At 40.5% G+C, this 22,247-nt stretch overlaps 1 protein-coding gene across 23 annotated transcripts in view; it reads left to right on the forward strand.

The window, feature by feature from the left end:
- The window catches only part of AAK1 (AP2 associated kinase 1), a 171,253-nt gene extending 150,917 nt beyond the window's left edge, over positions 1-20,336 (forward strand). For 18 of the 23 annotated variants that reach the window (XM_027966663.2, XM_060412006.1, XM_060412009.1 and 15 more), the window contains one exon: positions 10,262-20,336. In XM_027966663.2, the coding sequence (XP_027822464.1) occupies positions 10,262-11,376 (1,115 nt within the window). In that variant the 3' untranslated portion in view covers positions 11,377-20,336. Of the gene's footprint in view, positions 1-901; positions 9,067-10,261 lie in introns of those variants that run through there. The other 5 variants (XM_027966667.2, XM_060412021.1, XM_060412022.1 and 2 more) reach the window with 1 other exon arrangement.
- The last annotated feature ends 1,911 nt before the right edge of the window (positions 20,337-22,247 follow it).

Here is a 22,247-nt window from a genome sequence, read left to right on the forward strand (position 1 = left end):
GAAAGAGAGGCCGGGGAAAAGAAAAGAGCTTGATATCAGTTCTCTTCAAAATAGTAATGTACCTAATGTAGAAAGGGGGGAAAGCATTAACATTTCATGAAAGAAATTGGGGGTAATAACAATCACTGTGGGCTGGACCAGTATAGATAGTTGGAAGTACACATAAAGATACTAATATAGGTATCTTAAAGCATGACTATGGTATTTATTTAGAGAGAAGGAAACTATTTAATAGTTTGACTAAAAGCTGGTTTTTACAAAGTATCAAGCTAAAAATAGTGATCTTCAGTAAATGGAAACCTGAAGATCTATATCAAAAAATGAACTGAACATTTTTTATCATAATTAGAACAATCTGTGATAAATACTCTTCCCAAAGAGATTAATAATGGTGCTTTGACACCATTTTGCATCTTTTAGACATTTGTGGAGTATCTTTTTTTTCCTCTTTGTTATTTGAACATGCCATAAAGCACTGAATTGCCATAAGATCATCTATGTATTCTTAAAGCATGTTTTTATTGCAGTAGTCTTAATAACTACTTCCTCCCCAAATCAAAAATTACTGATTTTTACTTTATCAGGGAAGTGAGTTGATATTATTTGGAAATTATGTACAGCCAGCAGTTCTCAGGCAAAATAGATACTCATTTGAAAATAGCATGCTCTTTGCAAGATCTTCTGCCTACAGTGTGGTGTGCACACAGTGCCTGAACTTTTGGTGGGAGGTGGTGGATAACTAATTTATATGTTTAAAAATTAACATGTAAGAGTTTTCAAAATGTAAATTGTTGCTTCTCCAGGATTTTTTTGTTTTGTTTTTTTTCTCCTTTGCTTATTCTGCACATCTAAACCTTAACCCTCTGTGTTTTGTACTGAATTCCTATCTCTCCACTTCCAGGTGGGCACTCTAGAAACAGCAGTGGGAGCTCTGAGTCCAGTCTTCCCAACCTAGCCAGGTCTTTGCTGCTGGTGGATCAGCTCATAGACCTGTAGCCGTGACCCAGTAGCAGATGCAGTTCTGTAACCTTCATACCGTAATACACATTTTCATTACGGAGTTATAAGAAAATGATTTTTTTTAATCTGCAAATAAGGGGCCCTCTAGCCCTGATCTTCTATCCCTTGCCTTCTCCCGTAGAAATGATAAGGAAAGAAAATCACTTTGGCCCTCCAGATACTCTTGGCCAGTTCCTCCCTGTTAGTTTGCTGTGTTTTCTCATTACCCTTCTTCAATAGCATTATCTTACATCAAGCACTAGATGCCATGAGCTTCACCTCTAATGGGATCGACTCCACCACAAGCTTAACTGTAACTGAAACTAGTGAATTGACACCTTTGTCTCATTCTTGCTAGGAATGGCCTCCCAAATCGATCCTCCCAACCCCATCTCCTCTGGCCAGATGCTGATGAATGTGTTTCTCTGTTTTTGCTTTTCTATCCTGCTGCATTATCCTGAGGACATGGCTTCTTCAGTTGGTCTTAACTCTAGGCAGTAACCTAGAGATGGGTGTGTGGTTTAAGAGAGGGTAAAACTGACTGATGGTTTATGTCCGGAAAGAGAAATTGAGCCCAGCTCTAGCCAACCAACTCTGACCTTGTTTGATCATAGACTTAGCGAAGAGATTTAACACCCCATGCAACCTGCCCAGCATCCTTCCAGCATTCTGGCTTCCATTGAACCGTGATTTCTCAGATCTGGAGACATGACCGCAAGTACTTGAGATCCTTGGATAAAATGTGTACATTATATAAATTCCAAGTATTGCCCTTCCTTTTAGTGTTTAACTATCCCAAGCCGGGATCTCAGAATTAGACCAAAACAAGACAATATGGTAATATGATACCTTTTATTAGAAGACTTTTCACTGGGGGGTGGATGAGGGAAGGGAAGGAATTGTAGCAGAAACAGATGTATTTTTCTTGTGATTTTTATTTTGAATCAAATATTGTAAATTGTGTATAAATGAAGACACTGAATAGTTCTGTTTCCACTTGGCGTTTCAAGTCCGATATCAGGTGTCTGTACAGGGTTTTGATCTCTTTCCCTTGTATAACTAACTACACAGCAGCCCTACAGTGTAACATATGGAATCATTTTGAATAGACTTGTGTGTTGCTATTAGCTTTCAGCAGGTCCTCTGTCTTTGTAGAATAAGCATGTTGTTTATTTTCAGATAATCAGAAATAAGTATGCAGACACACTAGGCACAATTTGACTCTGGCTACTTACCTTTCTTTCTCTCTGATGTTTGAACTGAAGGACACAGCCAGTGAAATATGTTCAGTTGGTTTTCCTTGGCTTCTTAGATTAAAAAACAAAAAGCAATTTCTCACTAACCTTAGAATATTGTTCATAAAATAAATAAAGGCCCCTGCACTGACGTGACAACATGCCTTATGGTCACCCTCTGTACATGTCCTTCCTCACTAAAGTATATTTTTTTCTTTACATGCAAAGCAGTTTTATAAAATCTCCCTTTGAAAAGAAGTGGGCACAGAGAACCTCATTTGGTTCTCTTCCTAGAGTGCCATTTCCATGGTCAAAAGGGAACCTCTTAGCTAATCAGATTTGTACCAAAAAAAATTCCAGGTCCATTTGCTTGTTTCCCTGTCTAGTACTTTTGTTTCTGCTTTCTCACGTTTGCACTTTAAGGGGAAAAAAGAAAGCTGAACAGCAACAACAGCCTGCAACACACTGTACTTTAGAGGTCAAGCTTCAGAAGCCTTTGAAAGGCAGCAGAGGAGAAGTCAGAACTTTTCAGTTTTCCTTCTGACTTTAAGTACTTCCGTGCCAGCTGAAACTAGATACATGCTGTACAGGCCTCTGTGAGGATAATGAGTCATTCCCAGAATTGAGGGAGGTACAACCTTCCTACTGAGAGTTAAAAAAGATATGCTTGAAAAGCTCTCCTTGATTGGACAGTGAAAATGGGACTTGGTTTGCCCTTTTATGGACAGGATTATTACTGAAAATCAAAATAGTGTTCTTTTCCCCAGACATAGAATATGTAAATGAAGGAGAGTGTTTATTTTTAAATAAGAATAATGTTTTATGCCTATGTTTTCCAATCTGATTTTTTTTCCATACATATATATTAGAAATACAATGAAATATCTAGCTTCCTAATGTAATTGAAGCCACGAAGAGTACAGTTTAGAAATCAGCTGTCTCTCAATTGTCCTTTTCATGTATTACCCATAATTACATTGAGATATATTATCTAGTCATCTGGCTCAATAAAGCTTAATAGAGAATGTTAATGAAAATGAACAGACTAGAAACCAGAGAGACTGGGTGGAGGAAGGAAGCCTGAGGGGGATAATGACATGAAATTATCTTGAGTTTGTTCTTTAGGAGTAAGGCTTCAAAGGATAGAACTATTTTTCTGTTAAAGAAAACATATGAGTGACTCTTTATTGAGGCCTCCTTTACTGGGGCCTCCTTTCATTTATAGCACCATCCCTGAGCTAAAAGGGTTTGAGATGAGCATAGTGTGCTAATAATTGATAGAACATTGAAACTGTAGACTGAGCTACAGGAGGGACCTTAGAGATTATTCTGGCTCATCCACTTCATTTCATAGATGTGGGTGGTGGGAGAAGAGATCCGGGCAGGAGAGGCCCCCTGGAAGCTCCTCCTGTGACCTTTGCCAGTCCCTGGGCAAGTGGCCTTCAGCAGGAGCTTCACTTCTTAGAACTGCTGCTCCTTACTACAGTGATGACTTTGGACCAGATGGTGTTTAAGATTATAGAATTCTAGGGTTCTCAGTGTTTATTATGATGCTTTAGGAGGACTATGAAGGATTTAGATAATCCTGATGTCCTTCAGTTATCTTCCATAGCTCTTACTATTACTATAGTAGTATTTATATTTTAGAGAATTACAGTAGGCTTTCGCTAACCTGGGTTGCTCTCTTGGTTATCTGAAGAGACCCCTAAGTCATCACAGAATGTTGGGCATAGATTTTCCTTTTTTTCAATATTACACACATGCATCTACCTATTCTAACAGCATCAGATTTCAATTATTGTAAACTGTGTAATCAAGGATCTGCTATTTTAAAATGGACAAATACTGTAAGCATATGTTTCTGATTTGCTTTTATTCCAACTGTGCAAAATAGTAACTAAACCAGAAAACATCACAAATTGGATTTTTTTCCCCCTTTACAGCATTCAGATAACTAGATCACCAAATTCAAGTCCCAGTGAAAACACAGGCCTCAGAGGAGATAAGGTTTAAATGGACATTTGTGAATATGATTATAGTTAGTGATTTCTTTAGCAGACATATCAGAATTGTGACATCTAATTGAGTGTTCCCTTCAAAGGCATCTAGTTTTACTTGGGAAAATAATACTTATTTTAATGATGCTGCCACCATTTATTTTAAAAATATAAGAAAATCAGTTGTATTATCATCTAATTAGTATCTCTTTCAGCATCTGAACCTATGCTCTTACCCTTTTTTTTTTTTTACCACTCTTGGTTCTAAGTAACATTTGATGTTTCCAAAAAAGCAAAACCACTCCCCTACACTGAAGAGCGGTTACAATGGAAGATAGTCAGAAGAATAATCCACTGAAAATTCCCAGAGAAGACCTTATAATGGACTGTGCAGTCTTAATTTCTTTAATATTCTGAATAAAGGAACTTGTGTGATTTTGCCTGTCTTTAGTATGGCTTAGAAAATTGAAAAATATGGGTTTTATAATACCTCTGAAAGAGACTGTCAGTTTGTTTAATGTCATTGGATACTGGACTTGCCTCTTCCCAAGTAAGAATTATGGAACTTGGATTGCTAATAATTATAGGGGAACAAACCAAGGAAAGAACTTGTTTTTCTCAAGATGAACTATTAGTGTTGTTTCTAATCTTTTTGGGGAGCTCCCCTGACAAATTCAAACCAACACAGCTTTCCCCCCAGGTCAGGAACGGTTCTACCTTCAGCAGTGCTGGGGGAAGGAGGGGACTTTTGGGGTTGACCTCAGCCCAGCGGTATGGAAGCCTATGAAGTCAGCTAACAAGATACACCCTGTAGATACCTCGGGCCAAAACAAAGTCTCCCATGCTGATATTTATCTGTAGTTCCAGGAGTCTTTAATTTTCTCAGTTTATAAGATTCAGAATTCTGTAGCCATGCACTTAAAGCTTGGAGATAAAAATGACAGGATTGCCCCCAAAGTATTGAATTCAGCTAATCAGAGGCTGCCAGATAAAGAAATTGTTAGATGGATATTTAACATGGTACCTTTACTGAAACACTCCAGATATTACAAAGCTATCTTTCACTCCTCCCAAGAGACTATAGTTTTACCAACACAAAGTTAGCCTTTTCCTTTTCCCCACTAATGATGCTCCTGGAGCTGGATGTGCTTGGATTTCTTGAGTCCGAATGAATCCCAGATGGCCTCCATTTCAAGTAACTGTAACATGATACTATTTTGTTTGTCTTGGGTTTCCTTTCATTATGATCAGGGAGAGAGGTTCTGGGTCAGAGCTGATCTATGCAGAATTACCAAGTGGTGATGTTGCTAGAATGGAAGGTGTCTCCTTGGTTCCCACTCTGATGTAGTGGCCTCAGTTCACTCTTTCCCTGGGAGTCTCCTCTGCCCTGTTGCACACCCCCCTCGTCAAGTATATGTGTATTTACCATAGACCTTTTCCTGTCCTCCCCAAGAAGACAAAGCAAACAGAGGTACATGAAGCTATCTTATAGAGTAACAAATGTGAAATTTGAACATTGCTACGCAAGTATTGTATAAAAAAAAAAAGTCTGTAAACAAATTTCTTATGTAAACATACAGAAAAATAAAGACTTTTATCTGTTCAATGGGGAGCATGATGTTCAGAGCTATAAATAACCTACAATAGCTACTCTTTTCTTGATCTGAAAACCCACTTTTTTTTCCAAAAGCATTTAAACACATTGTTGAGTGACAATAAGCACTTGTGCACAAGTACCGTGCAAACACATCTGAGAGACGTGCCGAGGACGTTTTAATGAGTCCTGGCTACCCTGGCTTCACCTGTGGTCATGGAGATGAAAACCCCTGTGAGCCTGCATTTGATACGACCAGACGTAGAGTTGTAAAAGGGAGCACATATTTGCAGCTACCCTCCTTGAATTTAATCTTTGATGCACCCAGGGCAATTTAATTAAACATTTTGTGTTGGCAACAGCAGTTTTATGCCCAAGGAGAAATCTCTCTCATTTAATTGCTCCATTGGCTTGAGAGACACAGCATCACTAGCCAGTGTTGGCTCCCAGGCATAGGTTTTAGAGCAACTGCACAGCTTATGGTAGAACCAAGTGCTTGATCTTATCTGAGCAAAAGGTCATGGAAATTATACATTTGAAGTACATCTGATTCCCTGATTCAACTTTGAAAGAGTATGGATTTCATTTGGTGCTGGCTTTCTGAAGTTCTTGGGAAGGGATGTATTTTGCTTTCTATTTGCTAACTAACTGAATGAGAAGGTTTTCCAATACTCCCAAGTCTTCATTTCCAGTTTGGGGCAAGAAGTATGTCTCTGGTGCTTCTTCTAATTGTTATTTCACTTTGTAGTATGGGAAAAAGTGAAATTCTGGTCACCTATGATATATGGCACTCAGGAAGATCCAGCCTGAAATTGCAGACTTCAGATTTCGATTTTTCTTTTTTAAGGGAACACTGGCCTTCACTGTATCCATCAGATAAAATTTCCAGGGGTAACCTATTCTAAATCATTCAGCACTTTGAGTTGCTTGGGAAATTAAGGGGGAATTGGTGAGAGTCTTTGCAAAATCATCAGATATTTGTGGGTATATCTTTCCTTCAAAGCATATAAGCTCTTCACTGAAATTGATGTAGTCTGCTGCTGCTGCTAAGTCGCTTCAGTCGTGTCCAACTCTGTGCGACCCCATAGACGGCAGCCAGCCAGGCTCCCCCGTCCCTGGGATTCTCCAGGGAAGAACACTGGAGTTTGGAGCCTCAAAATAGACTAAAATGGAGTTATCCCTAGTGGAAGCGTTGAAACAGCATGCTTGACCTTAACCTCTCACATAGTCCCTACATCAAAGCAAGAAAAAGAAGTGTATTTTGACTTTTTGCTTAATTTAATGTGCTAAACCAAAAAAGAGAGAGACCTGACTTAATTTGAGAGAATTAGAACAAAATGCCCCACCTTAAACGTCTTGATAAGGAAGATCCTTATGCTTGATAAGGGAGACCCTGACTCTGTGAGGTCAGGTCCTGGGGTTTAGCCCAGCCACCCCGCCCCATCACCCCACACCCCAAGAACAACTGGCTAGCTTTTTGAGTTTTATGGTCACAAGACGTCTGCTATGCATAGCCATTGGTTTGCAAAGGAAATGGGCCAAGACACTGAGGTTAAATTAGTGTAAATCTTTCATCGCTCACAGGCAGAAGGCTTCTAACGTGTCTTTCTGACAGTACAAGGCTATCTTCACATATAAGGACTGTTCACCCTGAAAACATAGCTTTCCCTTCCTACAATAACACATTCATATTAAGGAAAAAAAAAATGAAACCCTCTAACCGCCAACAAGATTTAATGTCTGTCTTCTGTTTACAGTTATTTAGAATTCCTCCTTCTCTTGACTGCTTTGTTTCTTGTGCTGCCACTACCAAAATTCCCTGCGGGGATGTGGATGTCTGCGCACCCTATACCCACCGCTTGTCTCTGGTCTCCAGAATGCCAGGCTTGGAGAGTTGCAAAGGGCAGTTGCTCTCAGCCTCGGTCATACTGCACCTCCTCTAAAAAGAATGGAAAGGTTAACAGATTGGGCCTTTTCAGGAGAATCCTTTAAATGTACTTTTCTAATCCTATAGAGCAGATTCATGCTCAGAGATCAAATAGGTCTGGTCTTGTTTTGAAGAACTGGAAACTAGTTCTCCCGTCAAACTTAATGTTATAGTATTTTTGTGACTGTGTACATTTTTAAAAAGTTGTTGCAAACTTTAGGTATGATTTTCCTATCATTCACTATGAAAGTCATAGAAAATGCTTGGAGTTGGCAGATTTACAGTTGACTTGACCAAGAACTCGCTTTTTAACATAAATCGTTTATATAGGCTAGGAATGCCCTTCCAGCCTCTCCAACTCTGGATATGGGCACCCCTACTTGGTACCTTCCAGCTCTCAAAATGTCATCTAATTCTGCAGGCATCTAAGATGCCCACGTTCTATAGGCTTTTTGGAGGTCTGTGCTTACAATTTGATTTGACTGCATTCCACTAAAATTTCCCCCAAACACTAGCTCCCGTCAAATTAGTGTTCATTTTCATTGTTGGTCCATATGGTGGCCAGAGTTGGTTTAACTAAATGTGTCAGTTCTTTCCTAAGAGTATGTTGCTCTCCCACAGAATTGCATCGGCACTTAGAGTTGTTTTCGGAGATAAGAAGCCATGCCTTAGTTTTGAGAACTAAAAACTTTGTACAGCTGATACCGTGTTAGAAAGTGGTTCAAGGAGTTTGGAAGGGGTGGTTACTACCACTTTGCTTAGCAAATCTTAATTTGGAAAACTTCCCTGCCCTATTGCATTTTGAATTTCCTCCTAGATACCATCATCTGGGGATCACTGTGACAGATCTAATATCAGTATGCTTGCTTGAGAGGTCAGAGTTATGTCCCTTCACATATATTGCAAGGGAGAGAAGGCATTCCATCTATTTCCTGTTCACATGTTAAAATTACGGTGCAAGGAAACATTTATCCGCTTCAAAAACTTCAGGAAGTCTTTTGGCACCAGTACAGAGTTTAACTTAAAGACTCTCTAAATTGAAATTTACCAAATACATTCACAGTTTTAGAAAGAGAAGGGGTTGGGGAGGGTGGGGGAGGGCAACTTTGTTTCCAAAAACAATACTTAAGGTCAGAATTATTTAAAAAGAAGCACTAAAATAAAAAATAAGCACTGTTAAAAAAATTACAGGATTCAGAGAAACATAGTATTTTTGTACAATATCTCTAAAAATGTTCAGATCGCTCTCTACATCTCTTTACAATGTAATGTCTCTTAAGTAACTGGTTTCCCAATAAATTGATTTTGATGCTGCTTCTGCTGTGTTCTGTGTGCTTAATTCAAGCAGAAACTTTAGCAGGGGAAAATTAGCAGATGTTTCTACTACCCAATGGTTTGCATAGAAGGGGAGAGGGTAATGTGGGGAGAGGATGATTGAATTACCTCTGTACAGAGGTTCTGAATCATCTATAGAATTCGAATCATGGTACCTGTAATTTCTTCCCCTGGTGGGTTGGGAAACCCATGATGACATGATACCTCTGCCCCCAATCACCCTTTTCTCTGGATTCTTCTTGCTTAGTTACATATGCCTTTTTCCTGCCCTCTTGCTAACATGTGCCCAATGACATACTTCTAACCTGCTAATATTTTTGGAAGGTAAGCTCTCTTGCATTCTGATAATTGTCTGTTTGATCTTGAAAGCCAGAGCACCCTGAGGCACCTCTACCTAGATAGAAATCGATTAGTATATTAGAGTTTGCAAATACTTCTGTAATTACCTATGCATTTTCCTCCTTTTGCTTAAAGAAGCTTATGATGGATTCATTTAAGCAGAGGAGACCTTTGCTAACTTGGAAGACTGAAAACAAAATTCCAGGGCAACTCCAGCTGAAGGTGATTTGTTTAGTGTGATATTGATTATATCTCCCATTTGAAAAGTGCCTTCAGTATTCATATTGGGGCTCTTACACTCTTTGAGTAGTGCTTATGTCAATCGTCAAGTAATTGTGTATTTATCAAGCAGCCATGTTCTGCTTTTTTTGGAGGAGGGGGTGCAGTCACAGGCAGGGGGGACCACACATCAGATCTGAACTGAGTTTGTCCCCAGACAGTATCTCTGCATCAGCCGGAACTGTCACGGTAGATGTGGAGATGAGGGACTGGGTTTTTCATTCCATCCAGAGCCAGTCAGGTAGAGCAGGTGTCAGTGCCTGGCCCCACGCGTGCAGGAGCATTGCATAGTTAACGCTGAATGTCTGTGTGCCTAACACCTTCATCTCCTTTCCTCCACATTGTTCCTCATGTTCTGAAATGTGCGACCGTGATTGGTTGTGTTCCAATTTGTGTGCCGTTTCCTTGCCTGACTTTTCTTGTTCTGTTTTTCCTTTTTCCATTTTCAACATCCATTATTTGGTCCCACAATGTTCCTGCCGCGGGTTGACCATTGAGTGTTCCAGGGAGCATTGAACGGACCAGTGCATTAATTCTGCATTTTGTGCTTTTCTAGGTCTCCAGAGAGAGCCCATTCCCTCTCCTGTAATAACTGTAGAGCACTTTAAAGAATCGACGGGTGTTAAAGGCCTTCCCCTGTACCCGGACCCCTCCCGGGTACCTGGCACGAAAACTCAGAACAGTCTAGAATCTGACTACTTGGCCCGAGATGGCCCTTCCAGCAACAGTTCGTTCCACAGCAGTGAAGAGGAGGGGACCGACCTCGAGGGGGACATGCTGGACTGCAGTGGCTCTCGCCCTCTGCTCTTGGAGTCGGAGGAAGAGGATGAGAGCTGCAAGCCTCCGCAGGGGAAGCTAGGAGGAGCCACTCCCTTCACTCAGCCGGAGGTCACTTCCGCGCAGGCCAAGGCCTCGCAAGGTGGGAGGAAGAACCAATTCGGAGCCCTCACCCAGCCGACCGCTGATGGACTCGGTGAGCCAGATGTGTTTGCCACTGCTCCCTTCCGGAGTTCAAGGATTCCCGCTGATGACATTTTTGCCAAAGCCCCCTTTGTCTCCAAGGGCAACGTGGCCCTTTCCCAGCCAGAGGAGACGGATGTGTTCTTGAGAGCTCCCTTTACCAAGAAGAAAGGCATGGAGGAGTCAGCAGTTGCCCAGAGCCCCGCCCAGGAGCAGCCCGGTCTCCTCAGTCAGACCGATGACATCCCTCTGCTCCCAGGCCTGGATCGAGCCGTGTACCCGTCCGCCCGAGCTCAGTATTCCACTGCTGGCTTTGCCCAGCCGTCTAACCTCCCCTCCCATCCTGTACAAGCAGCAGACCATCTTGACAGCATCTCTTCCAGGGGCTCTTCCCTGGAATCTGGGGCCCATCCTAATGACAGAAACAAAGGACCTCAGCCCCAGAAAGAAGCTGTCTCAGGCCCCGTGGCAGGCAAACCATTCCGCCCCCAGTCTTTATCCAAATATTCCCGTCACTATAGCCCGGAAGATGAGCCGAATCCAGAAGCCCAGCCCATTGCTGCCTACAAAATTGTTTCGCAAACCAATAAGCAGTCGATAGCTGGCTCCGTTTCCATCACATCCCTTGCCTCCAGGACTACGGAGCTGCCAGCTGCTGATCCTTTTGCTTTAGCACCCTTTCCTTCAAAGTCAGGCAAACAGAAACCTTAGGAGCCATGCCTGAGCCTCAGGCCTCTGTCTCTACCCTACCCTCAATACCCACCACATCACTCCCAGCTGAGCCTTCCTGAGAAGATTTATATCAATTATTCTCTTTCAGTTCCGTGAGTCAGAGCAGAACTTCTTGAGTCAACAAACTCAGTCGAGGTGATACTTAGTTGAAACTCCCTTAAGTTATGCTCATTGCTTTTGTTTATATTGATTTCTGGACTTTGGGTGAGTGTGTCCATCTTCACCTCCACCCAGAACTCTGCTTTCTGTTGTGTGCCTAGAAACTGTTTTAATCTCAAACTGCTTGTCAGTAAATCCAGAAATAACTTCCCGAAGGGGCCATGGTATTGCTACTTTGATTCCTGTAGTTCCTGTTCTGAGTCATGTCTAATGAGGAATTAAGATGAGTTCCTCCCAGACTTGGTTTCATACTCTTGAAAAGGGTACATTTCAGGAAAGAAACACAAGATAAAAATTCTGCTCATCAAAAGGAAGTGTGATCCTGAAGATACTAATCATTCCTCTAAAACCAGCAACTCTAGAAAGCTTCTCTGGATCTGAGTCTGTAGGCCACCCTGGTCCTCATGCGTGAGTGTCGGTGGGTGTGTAATGTGTGTTAGATCCTTACCTTTGTAGAGATGCAAACATGAGATTTCTGTGCTGGTGTCTGATAGTGTGGAGCCTTCTCCCACGTGCACACTTTAAAAATTCATGTGAGTGCACAGCTGTGTGTGTACACTTCTGTTTGCACAGGAAACGTTCTTCCTTTAGGTAAATCCTGTCCCACCTCGCGTACCTCCACAATCACTCATTTGCTGGTATTTGTTCTCCTAACCTAACTTACGTGAACCCTGTTTTTATTGCATTCTTTTCTCATGGCAAAATTTAATTTATTGGAATGAGTAGGAAAATCCTGCTGGAATGCAATTTTCTAAGTAGATTGTTTTTTCCTTTAGAATTTGCTATTAACATTTCATTTACAAAGTCTTGAAAAATTAACTGTCCTTATACAGTTTCCCCTGAGAACAAAAGAAAAGAATACCTTGTTAGAGTTCCAACCACTGGGTTTGGGGTCTAAATAATTTAAATAAGTACTCAAGTAATTTAAAAAATCTTGGGTCTGAGCACTCCATGCTGTCATTACGAAATTAGTTGATCATGTCATTACGAAATTAATTGATCATGAGACTAGGCTACAAACTAGATTTGCTTTTTGTTTTTCCACATCCTTGTCACCTTCGTCTGCCCCTTGAGGAAGTAGAAACCTGAGACATGTAAATAAGTTTGGGAGAACGGAAAAGAGCTGAACCAGTCAGCCATGAGAACCTTTCCATTCTTTGTCCCCTCGGATGGTGAAGCAGGTCAGATAGGTGCTTGACTTGTGTTTTTGAAATGTCTTCTATTTCTGGAAAGCTCTGAGTTATTCTTGACTGTTCTCATGCCCTTTATTATTAGTGCCTTAAGTTGAAACTTACATCTCAGTGGGAAGATTTCTGCCGAAGCAGTTCGTGTTTCAACTTGAAAGTTGCCTGTGACTGGTAGTAAATGTTCATGATTTCTTCATTAGCTGGAGAAGTGAGAGAGTTGCTCACCAACCAAGATTAATGACTTAAGAATTATGAGAAATTCATCCTAGAATCAAGCCTGAATGCCAGACTCGATTGCCATTGACTAAGTGTCGTATTTTAAAATTTGAAATTCTGGGATCTTGACAGTAAAATATAAACAGATACTTCTCAAGACTTTTTCTAATTTAGTCTCCACCTATTTCAGCTGTCCAGGTTAAAAGGTAAATAATTGGCAGTGGATCAGGGCTCCTAGCAGTGGTTTTTCCAACTGAGGCTTCAGCAGTGCCAGCCCTTCACTTTTGAGGTTGCTAAACGTTCACTGGGCTTTTCTCCCAATGATCATTTCTGAAGTTTCTGTGTAACAGTGAGTGTTGAATTATCTTTCCAATTGATTGATTTTGGCTAACGAGTATGAAAATTTCCACCTCAAATTCTTACCTTGGTCATTATCAGTTAAAGTCTACATGAGCAGGAGTGAAAGTTGAGTTCAGTTGCTCAGTCATGTCCAACTCTGTGATCCCATGGACTGCAGCACACCAGGCCTCCCTGGCCATCACCAACTCCCAGAGTTCACTCAAACTCAAGTCCATTGAGTCAGTGATGGCATCCAACCATCTCATCTTCTGTCATGCCCTTCTTATCCCACCTTCAATCTTTCCCAGCATCACGGTCTTTTCAAATGAGTCAGTTCTTTGCATCAGGTAGCCAAAGTTGTGGAGTTTCAGCTTCTACATCAGTCCTTCCAATGAATATGCAGGACTGATTTCCTTTAGGATGGGCTGGTTAGCTGTCAAAGGGATTCTCAAGAGTCTTCTCCAACGCCACATTCAAAAGTATCAATTCTTCAGCGCTCAGCTTTCTTTATAGTCCAACTCTCATATCCATACATGACTACTGGAAAAACCATAGCTTTGACTAGACAGACCTTTGTTAGCAAAGTAATGTCTCTGCTTTTTAATATGCTGTCTAGGTTGGTCATAACTTTTCTTCCAAGGAGCAAGCGTCTTTTAATTTCATGGCTGCAGTCACCATCTGCAGTGATTTGGAGCCTAAAAAATAAAATCTGACACTGTTTCCATTATTTCTTCATCTATTTGCCATGAAGTGATGGAGCCAAATGACATGATCTTAGTTTTCTGAGTATGGAATTTTAAGCCAGCTTTTTTACTCTTCTCTTTCATCAAGAGGCTCTTTAATTCTTCTTTGCTTTCTGCCATAAGTGTGGTATCATCTGCATATCTGAGGTTATTGATATTTCTCCCAGCAATCTTGATTCCAGCTTGTGCTTCATCCAGTCCAGCATTTCTCATGATGTACTCTGTATATAAGTTAAATAAGTAGGGTGACAATAAACAGCCTTGACGTACTTCTTTTCCTATTTGGAACCAGTCTGTTGTTCCATGTCCAGCTCTAACTGTTGCTTTTTGGCCTGCATACAGATTTCTCAGGAGGCAGGACAGGTGGTATGGTATTCTTATCTCTTTCAGAATTTTCCACAGTTTATTGTGATCCACACAGTCAAAGGCTTTGGCATAGTCAATAAAGCAGAAATAGATGTTTTTCCAGAACTCTCTCACTTTTTCAGTGATCCAACGGATGTTGGCAATTTGATCTCTGATTCCTCTGCTTTTTCTAAATCCAGCTTGAACATCTGGAAGTTCACTGTTCACGTACTGTTGAAGCCTGGCTTGTAGAATTTTGAGCATTACTTTGCTAGCATTTGAGATGAGTGCAATTGTGCAGTAGTTTGAGCATTCTTTGGCATTGCCTTTCTTTGGGATTGGAATGAAAACTGACTTTTCCAGTCCTGTGGCCACTGCTGAGCTTTCCAAATTTGCTGGCATACTGAGTATAGCACTTTCACAGCACCATCTTTTAGGATTTGAAATAATGGAAATTCCATCACCTCCACTAGATTTGTTTAGAGTGATGCTTCCTAAGGCCCACTTGACTTCACATTCCAGGATGTCTAGGTGAGTGATCACACCATTGTGATTATCTGGGTCATGAAGATCTTTTTTGTGTAGTTCTGTGTATTCTTGCCACCTCTTCTTAATATCTTCTGCTTCTGTTAGGTCCATACCATTTCTGTCCTTTATTGAGCCCATCTTTGCATGAAATGTTCCCTTGGTATCTCTAATTTTCTTGAAGAGATTGCTAGTCTTTCCCATTCTATTGTTTTCCTCTATTTCTTTGCATTGATCACTGAGGAAGGCTTTCTTACCTCTCCTTGCTATTCTTTGGAACTCTGCATTCAAATGGGTATATCTTTCCTTTTCTTCTTTGCCTTTCGCTTCTCTTCTTTTCTCAGCTCTTTCTAAGGCCTCCTCAGACAACTATTTTGCCTTTTTTGCATTTCCTTTTCTTGGGGATGGTCTTGATCACTGCCTCCTGTACAGTGTCATGAACTTCCATCCATAGTTCTTCAGGCACTCTATCAGATCTAATCCCTTGAGTCTATTTCTCATTTCCACTGTATAATCGTAAGGGATTTGATTTAGGTCATACCTGAATGGTCTAGTGGTTTTTCCTACTTTCTTCATTTTAAGTCTGAATTTGGCAATAAGGAGTTCATCTAAGCCACAGTCAGCTCCAGGTCTTGTTTTTGCTGATTGTATAGAGCTTCTCCATCTTTGGCTGCAAAGAATATAATCTATCTGATTTCAGTATTGACCGTCTGGTGATGTCCATGTGTAGAATCTTCTCTTGTGTTATCGGAAGAGGGTGTTTGCTATGACCAGTGCGTTCTTTTGGCAAAACTCTATTAGCCTTTGCCCTGCTTCATTCTGTACTCCAAGGCCAAATTTGCCTGTTACTCCAGGTATTTCTTGACTTCCTACTTTTGCATTCCAGTCCCCTATAATGAAAAGGAACTCTTCTTTGGATGTTAGTTCTAGAAAGTCTTGTAGTTCTTCATGGAACCATTCAAATTCAGCTTCTTCGGTATTACTGGTCAGGGCATAGACTTGGATTACCCTGATATCGAATGGCTTGCCTTGGAAACGAACAGAGATCATTCTGTCATTTTTGAGACTGCATCCAAGTACTGCATTTCAGACTCTTCTGTTGACTATGATGGCTACTCCATTTCTTCTAAGGGATTCTTGTCCACAGTAGTAGATATAATGGTCATCTGAGTTAAATTCACCCATTCCAGTCCATTTTAGTTCGCTGATTCCTAGAATGTCGACGTTCACCCTTGCTGTCTTCTGTTTGACCACTTCCAGTTTGCCTGGATTCATGGACCTCACATTCCAGGTTCCTATGCAGTATTGCTCTTTACAGCATCAGACTTTACTTCCATCACCCATCACATCCACAACTGAGTGTTGTTTTTGCTTTGGCTCCACCTTTTCATTCTTTCTGGAGTTATTCCTCCACTGATCTCCAGTAGCATATTGGGCACCTACCGACCTGGGGAGTTCATCTTTCAGTGTCCTATCTTTTTGCCGTTTCATACTGTTCAGAAGTGAAAAAGATGGGAATATTCAAGGAAGGTTCATCCTAGAAACTCTTACAGTGGAAGGTCATTCTAATTCACCCTTTGAAACTACTCAGGATTACCTCTGTAACAGCCCTGTGAAATGACTTTCCTTTGGTTTTTTGATCAATCCTTCCTGATTGTTTTTGTTCTCAAGATGAAATCAATAAAATTATGGTGGTCTTATTACATAATTGAATCCTTTGTCAAGCTGAGCTTATATTCCTTTTTTATTCTTTTATTCTTGCTAGAGACCTATGCTGGGTGGAGACTCTGTAAATCCCTTTTTTGAACAAGAAATGAATATAGATACAAATTACTTTTGTGTCCTTAATGATGCGTGAAAGCTTTTGGATTATTGGATTACATTCATTATTAGCGAATAACTAGTGGATTCTGTGCTGATCATCTTTGGATCATATAGGTTAAATGCATCATCTAGAGATAAATTGTTCTCTGGACTTCCCTGGTGGTCTCGTGGTTGAGACTCTGATCCCAGTGCAGGGGGGTACAGGTTCCATCCCTGGATGGAGACCTAAGCTCCCGCATGCCACACAGTGCGGGCAAAAAAATAATAAAATTTAAAAAATAAAGATAAAAGATTTTTGTAGAGGCCTTAAAGATTTTTGCAGAGGCCATCCTGAATCTGGAAATCTGGGAAATTTAGCTTTAAGAAATCAGGAGTGCTCGGGGTGCTTTGAGTTAAGTAGCAAATGCATGTTTCCAACAACTAAAGCCAGCTAACATTGAAGAGAAAAAGAAAACATATAGTCAACAAAATACTGCACTTCTTGTTTTAGTTTGTTTTCTGTTTTACATGCATTATGCATATGATACAGAATGCCGGAACCCGTGACCTTCCATTTCAGTGGAGTGCAGTGAGCCACAATATATTTAGACATTAACATTGACCTACAGCATGCACTGATGAACTCTTAAAGAATCCACATTAATCGACTGACACACACTATTGAATTAACGAAGTTATCTTACGTGTGGTGAAAAATGTTCAGCATATCTGCTTCTTAAGCCTACACTTGTGTGTGTGCTTAGTCACTCAGTCGTGTCTGACTCTTTGCGACTCCTGACTGGAGCCCACCAGGCTCCTCTGTCCATGAGATTCTCCAGGCAAGAATACTAGAGTGGGTTGCCATTTCTTTTTCCAGGGGATCTTCCCGACCCAGGGATTGAACCCACGTCTCTTCCATCTCCTGCATTATAGGCGAATTCTTTACTGGCTGAGCCACCAGGCTTACACGGAGAGCCCTTTAGCTTCAAATCCTTATTATACTGGAAAATGAACAAAATTGGATGCTAAAGCAGGTGCTGGACAGGATTCAGTGATATCTTGGCCACAAATTCTTTTTCATTTTGGGCTCACTCATTGTTGAGTTGAAAATTTCATATGTGTGGACCAGTGTGTACATATTTACACCCCCATATTAGGTCTGCGTGTAGCCAGGCGACCAAGATTTCTTTCTGAACTTTTAAGAAAAATACCAATATCTTATTGACCCATTATTTAGTAAGTTTTAGATTAGATGTACATCAATGTTTTCAACTGTTTGGTGGACATTTCACTCACTCATAAAGTAGCAGATTTCAGTTTCTTTAAGCTAGGTGTAATCACCAGAGTGATCTGGCAATAGAAATTCACTCATGCTATATTTGTTTCTATAATGAAAAGTTGGCAAAATGTAGGTTATAGAATATGTATGCATTGTATCAAATAGACAATTTTATTATAGGAAACCAGAGAAGAGTGAGATCTAACTCACTCTCTAGCAGGAAGGATACTACTTAAGTTGGAGCCCCTTGGGTCCCTTTAATAAGGAAAAATGTTATTCTCTGCCATGTCTTTGAATTTGAAATTGGAGAACACAGGCCAGTCAGCTTTGGAATGGCTGCAGGTCACACAGATGCAGTTTTATATGAACCCAGATTATTCTGATGAAAGGTACATAGGAGAGTCACTGAAAAGACCTTCTAAGGAGATAGGAGCACCTTCTAGATGCCCACAGCCATTCCTGAGTTCTGAACCTCCAATCCTGCCTTCTGGAGTAAACATGAAGATTTTAAACAGAATCATGTAATTTAAATTCTTAGCGTTTCCAAATGACTGTCAACTATCTGTTTGTTGATTGATTGGTTTTAACCAGCAGAACACTTGCAAACTTGTGAAGTTCACTTAACGGAAAATTTCAAAATGCTTGAAAATAAAAAGTAGTATCTAGTTGGGGATTGTTTTTGTGTTCTTTCACCTTAAGATAAATTTACTAGGTTGTTGAAAACAACTTAGCTGCTCACCCTTGATGTGGGAATTCACACTGACAGTGTCTCAATTGCCAGGATGCCTCTTGCTGTCTGACTTACAGTCCTGCTAGCCTCATTTGCACCTTGACCTTTATTAGGAATCAGGCCTCCTAACGTGTGATGCCTAAGATCCCATCCTTAAACTGACAGACCCAGATCTTTTCTGGTTTTTCTCTACTGCTACAAGTCTATGTGGCTTACCTTGCTTGTTCATTTCCTCATTTGACATTCCCCTATTATAACCATACCAATAAGTGGGGAATGAAAGAGAAGACTGAAGGATCATGTTGATTTCTATTTACCTTCCTTTTTACTCTAAACAGTTGCTTCTTAAATTTCAGCCTAGCCTGTGCTAATATCACACTGGAATAATTCTAAATAAAAATGAAATGGTTCACCTTCCCCATATCTTATGGACTAGAAGGAAGGTTGGCGGAAGCCCGGCCTTACTCTTCAGAGACACAACTCAAAAGCCCCGTGCTCTCCTAGGACACAGGGGCAGGTTTATGCATGAAGGGACTCTAGAACAACCTGTAAAAGGTAATTTGTAATTCCATAAGAAATTTAGTCTGAGCTACTTCTCAGCAATCTCAATATGAGTGACAGTATGTTGAGTTTATAATAGCAATGTTTTGTTCTTGAAATCAAGTCAGTGTTATCTACATTGCATTATAAGAGAACCATATATACATGTTAGAGGGATCTGTGTGATTCCTTTTGGTAAGAAATGGCAGAAATGTTTTTTTCCCCAATATCAGTTAAAGTGAGACTTTGGGGGCGAGAGAAGACAATATCACCTTTCCTTTCTGAAATGGCAAATCAGTTATACTCTGAGTCTACCAAAGACTCCTATTTGAGGAGTGTGCGTGGAGTGTGTGCATGTGTGTATCCTCAGGCTTTCTGCCATGGTGTTAAAGACCTCCTGATGAAGGCATCCAAAGAATACCAAGAGGTGACAGTAGGAATTTGAAGTGAGTAAATTCAGTGCTGTTTACCTACAACTTTCTGAGCTAGAACTGGAGTTGTTCTAGATGAAGGGGAGAGAAAGCAGCCACTGCTTTAGACTCATTTCCACAGTAAGCATGCTTTTCTCATCCACAAGGATGAAACTCAATAGGGTTTGACCTAAACACTTTGTTCATGTGTGGTATTGGGAGGGCAGTAGTGACTAGAACACTACAAGGCCTGTAAGGTGTTACTTTGAAATTCAGAGGGAACATTTAATGTCATTTGACAGAAACGGAATACAGGCCAAGGACCATGCTCATTCCGGGAAGAAGAGGTGAACTCCCTTTACTGACTATATTTTGAGTTGACTGAATGAGGAGGTCAATCCAACTGTGAGAATATTGAGGTCATCCGACCTCAGAAAACAGTATGTGCATGCAATCTCAAGGACTATGAACATGGGAAAGGGAAAGAGACATTTATAGAGTCAATCTTAACAGTTTTTGCAATACCTCTTTTTTGCAGACTCTTGGATTTATGTTATTGCACACTTCGTGCGGTCTATCTTATGTATCTGCTAGTTTTTATGGATAATTGTTTGAGTTGTAAACTTCTGTACACTTTATTAAAATGGACCTAATTAAAAGAAATGATTTACACTTTGCATTATTCCTTAAGTCAAGTCTTCCTAGAACTGAAGGGCTCCATACGTGCCTTTCACTTAGTACCAAGCTTTATTCTAGATTTTTAAGTTTCAAAGAACAGCTTTTGGTTGGTTGGTTGGTGAATTGGTTTCCAATGCTGGCAGTTATTTCCTGAGACCCACTTTTCATCTGGATGTTTGTGGAGACATAAATAAGATAATGGAGCCTAAGGACTGAGCTGGGAAAATCACAGAGCTCCCTAATATGTAAAGTTTTCCTGTGAACTTCTAAAATGTGTTACCTGAAGGTGACCTGCATCAGCATGCAGCCTTCAAAAAAAAAAAAATCTCTCTGAGAGACCATAAGAAACTAAAGGGAGAAATCTTGGGTGGGAATGGATTATACCTAAGAAATTTAAAATTCGTGCTGTGAGGAAAACCTGCCTCCTATTTCCTTTCCAAATCTGTAAAGAGCTTTGATGAGCCTGACACCTACGAGAATTGGTAGTAGGCTGAGTTCATAGGTATGGTGTTCAAAGAAAATTCAGGGATCCAAAGAACTCTGGTATAAGATGCATGAGTAAAACCAGAGTTTGCCTACTTTTTCTGAAGATTTATTTTAAGATCTGATTCATTTATCTTTAAATATACCGGATTCTACACTGTGAAGTTCTTCTGGTTTTTTCCTATTTCAAGTTAGCCAAAAGCACAGTCTTCCTTACCTGTGACTCAGACTGCCCTGGGGGAAACCCTTTCAGATGCATCACTCCCACTGAGATGCACGAGTCAGGGCCTTCTGCAGAAGTGGATGGAGTTTACCTGTGGTGAGTCATCTCTGCCTTAACTGTAGCCAGAGCCAAAGTTAGAAGCTCCGGTTCCCACAGGGTGATCTCTGATTGCATTCATTCACCCTTTAATGACTCACTTTGCCAGGCCCGAGACGGGTTGGTAAGAGACCAGCCAGGAAGGAAGTGCCATTATATTGTGCCCTAATCAAGATTCAAGGGGGAGGAGCCAGAGTAAGACCCAGGGGAAAGCCATAAGCAGATGGTTTAGACCTGTTTCTCTGGATTTGAAGGCAAAGATCTTTCCCCGTATGCTTCTTTCCTTATACTGAATTATGTCACCTTTCATGGAAGGAAACCAAGTACTTCTTCAACTTGCTTTTATGTAGCTTAGCCCAGAGGCCCAAAAGGACTCCAAGTATTCCCTTCAGAAGGCAGCGCAGTTTTCTAGGGCTGAGATTTGGGGCCAATACCATTGCTGCATGTGGAATTCTTAAAGTCAGATATTGTGAAATTAGTAGTTTTATACAAGGACCAGATCTGCCATACCACATCCTGTTTTTGAGCAGTACTTACTGACCCCAAGGACATATTTTATTTTTCACTCTAATGAAACCTTACATTATCTGGGAGGAACTGATCAGTTTTCTCTTAACCAAAAATTAAATATAAACTGTCAGCCTTTTTTCAGTTTATAGTGAATATCATTCAGTTTAAGTAAAATTCAAAGCAGCTAAAACTACACATAAATTGATGAAAGCATGAAATCATGGCAATTTAAATCAAGATTTTGACTTGGGAAGTTGGAATTTGCTAGATATAGTGGCTGCAGGAGAACTCAGTAGCAGAAACTATTGGCAAAATTCAAAATGAACCAAAAATTGACTAATAAATTTCCATTGTAAAATGCTCATAGAAAAGACCAGATCCCAGTGAACAGAATTACAATAAAATGGAAATACAGTGCACACGAAATTGATCCAAGAATTGAGCTGATTTCATGGAGTTGCTTTATAGAATTTCTTGAAGAAAATTCATCAATATTAGCCCAATTAAAATATCTTTATTCAAAACCATTGGATAAAGGCCTTCCCTGGTGTTTCAGTGGTTAAGAATCCACCTGCCAATGCAGG

The sequence above is a fragment of the Ovis aries genome, chromosome 3, assembly GCF_016772045.2.
Source record: "Ovis aries strain OAR_USU_Benz2616 breed Rambouillet chromosome 3, ARS-UI_Ramb_v3.0, whole genome shotgun sequence".
In the NCBI taxonomy this organism is placed as follows: Eukaryota; Metazoa; Chordata; class Mammalia; order Artiodactyla; family Bovidae; genus Ovis; species Ovis aries.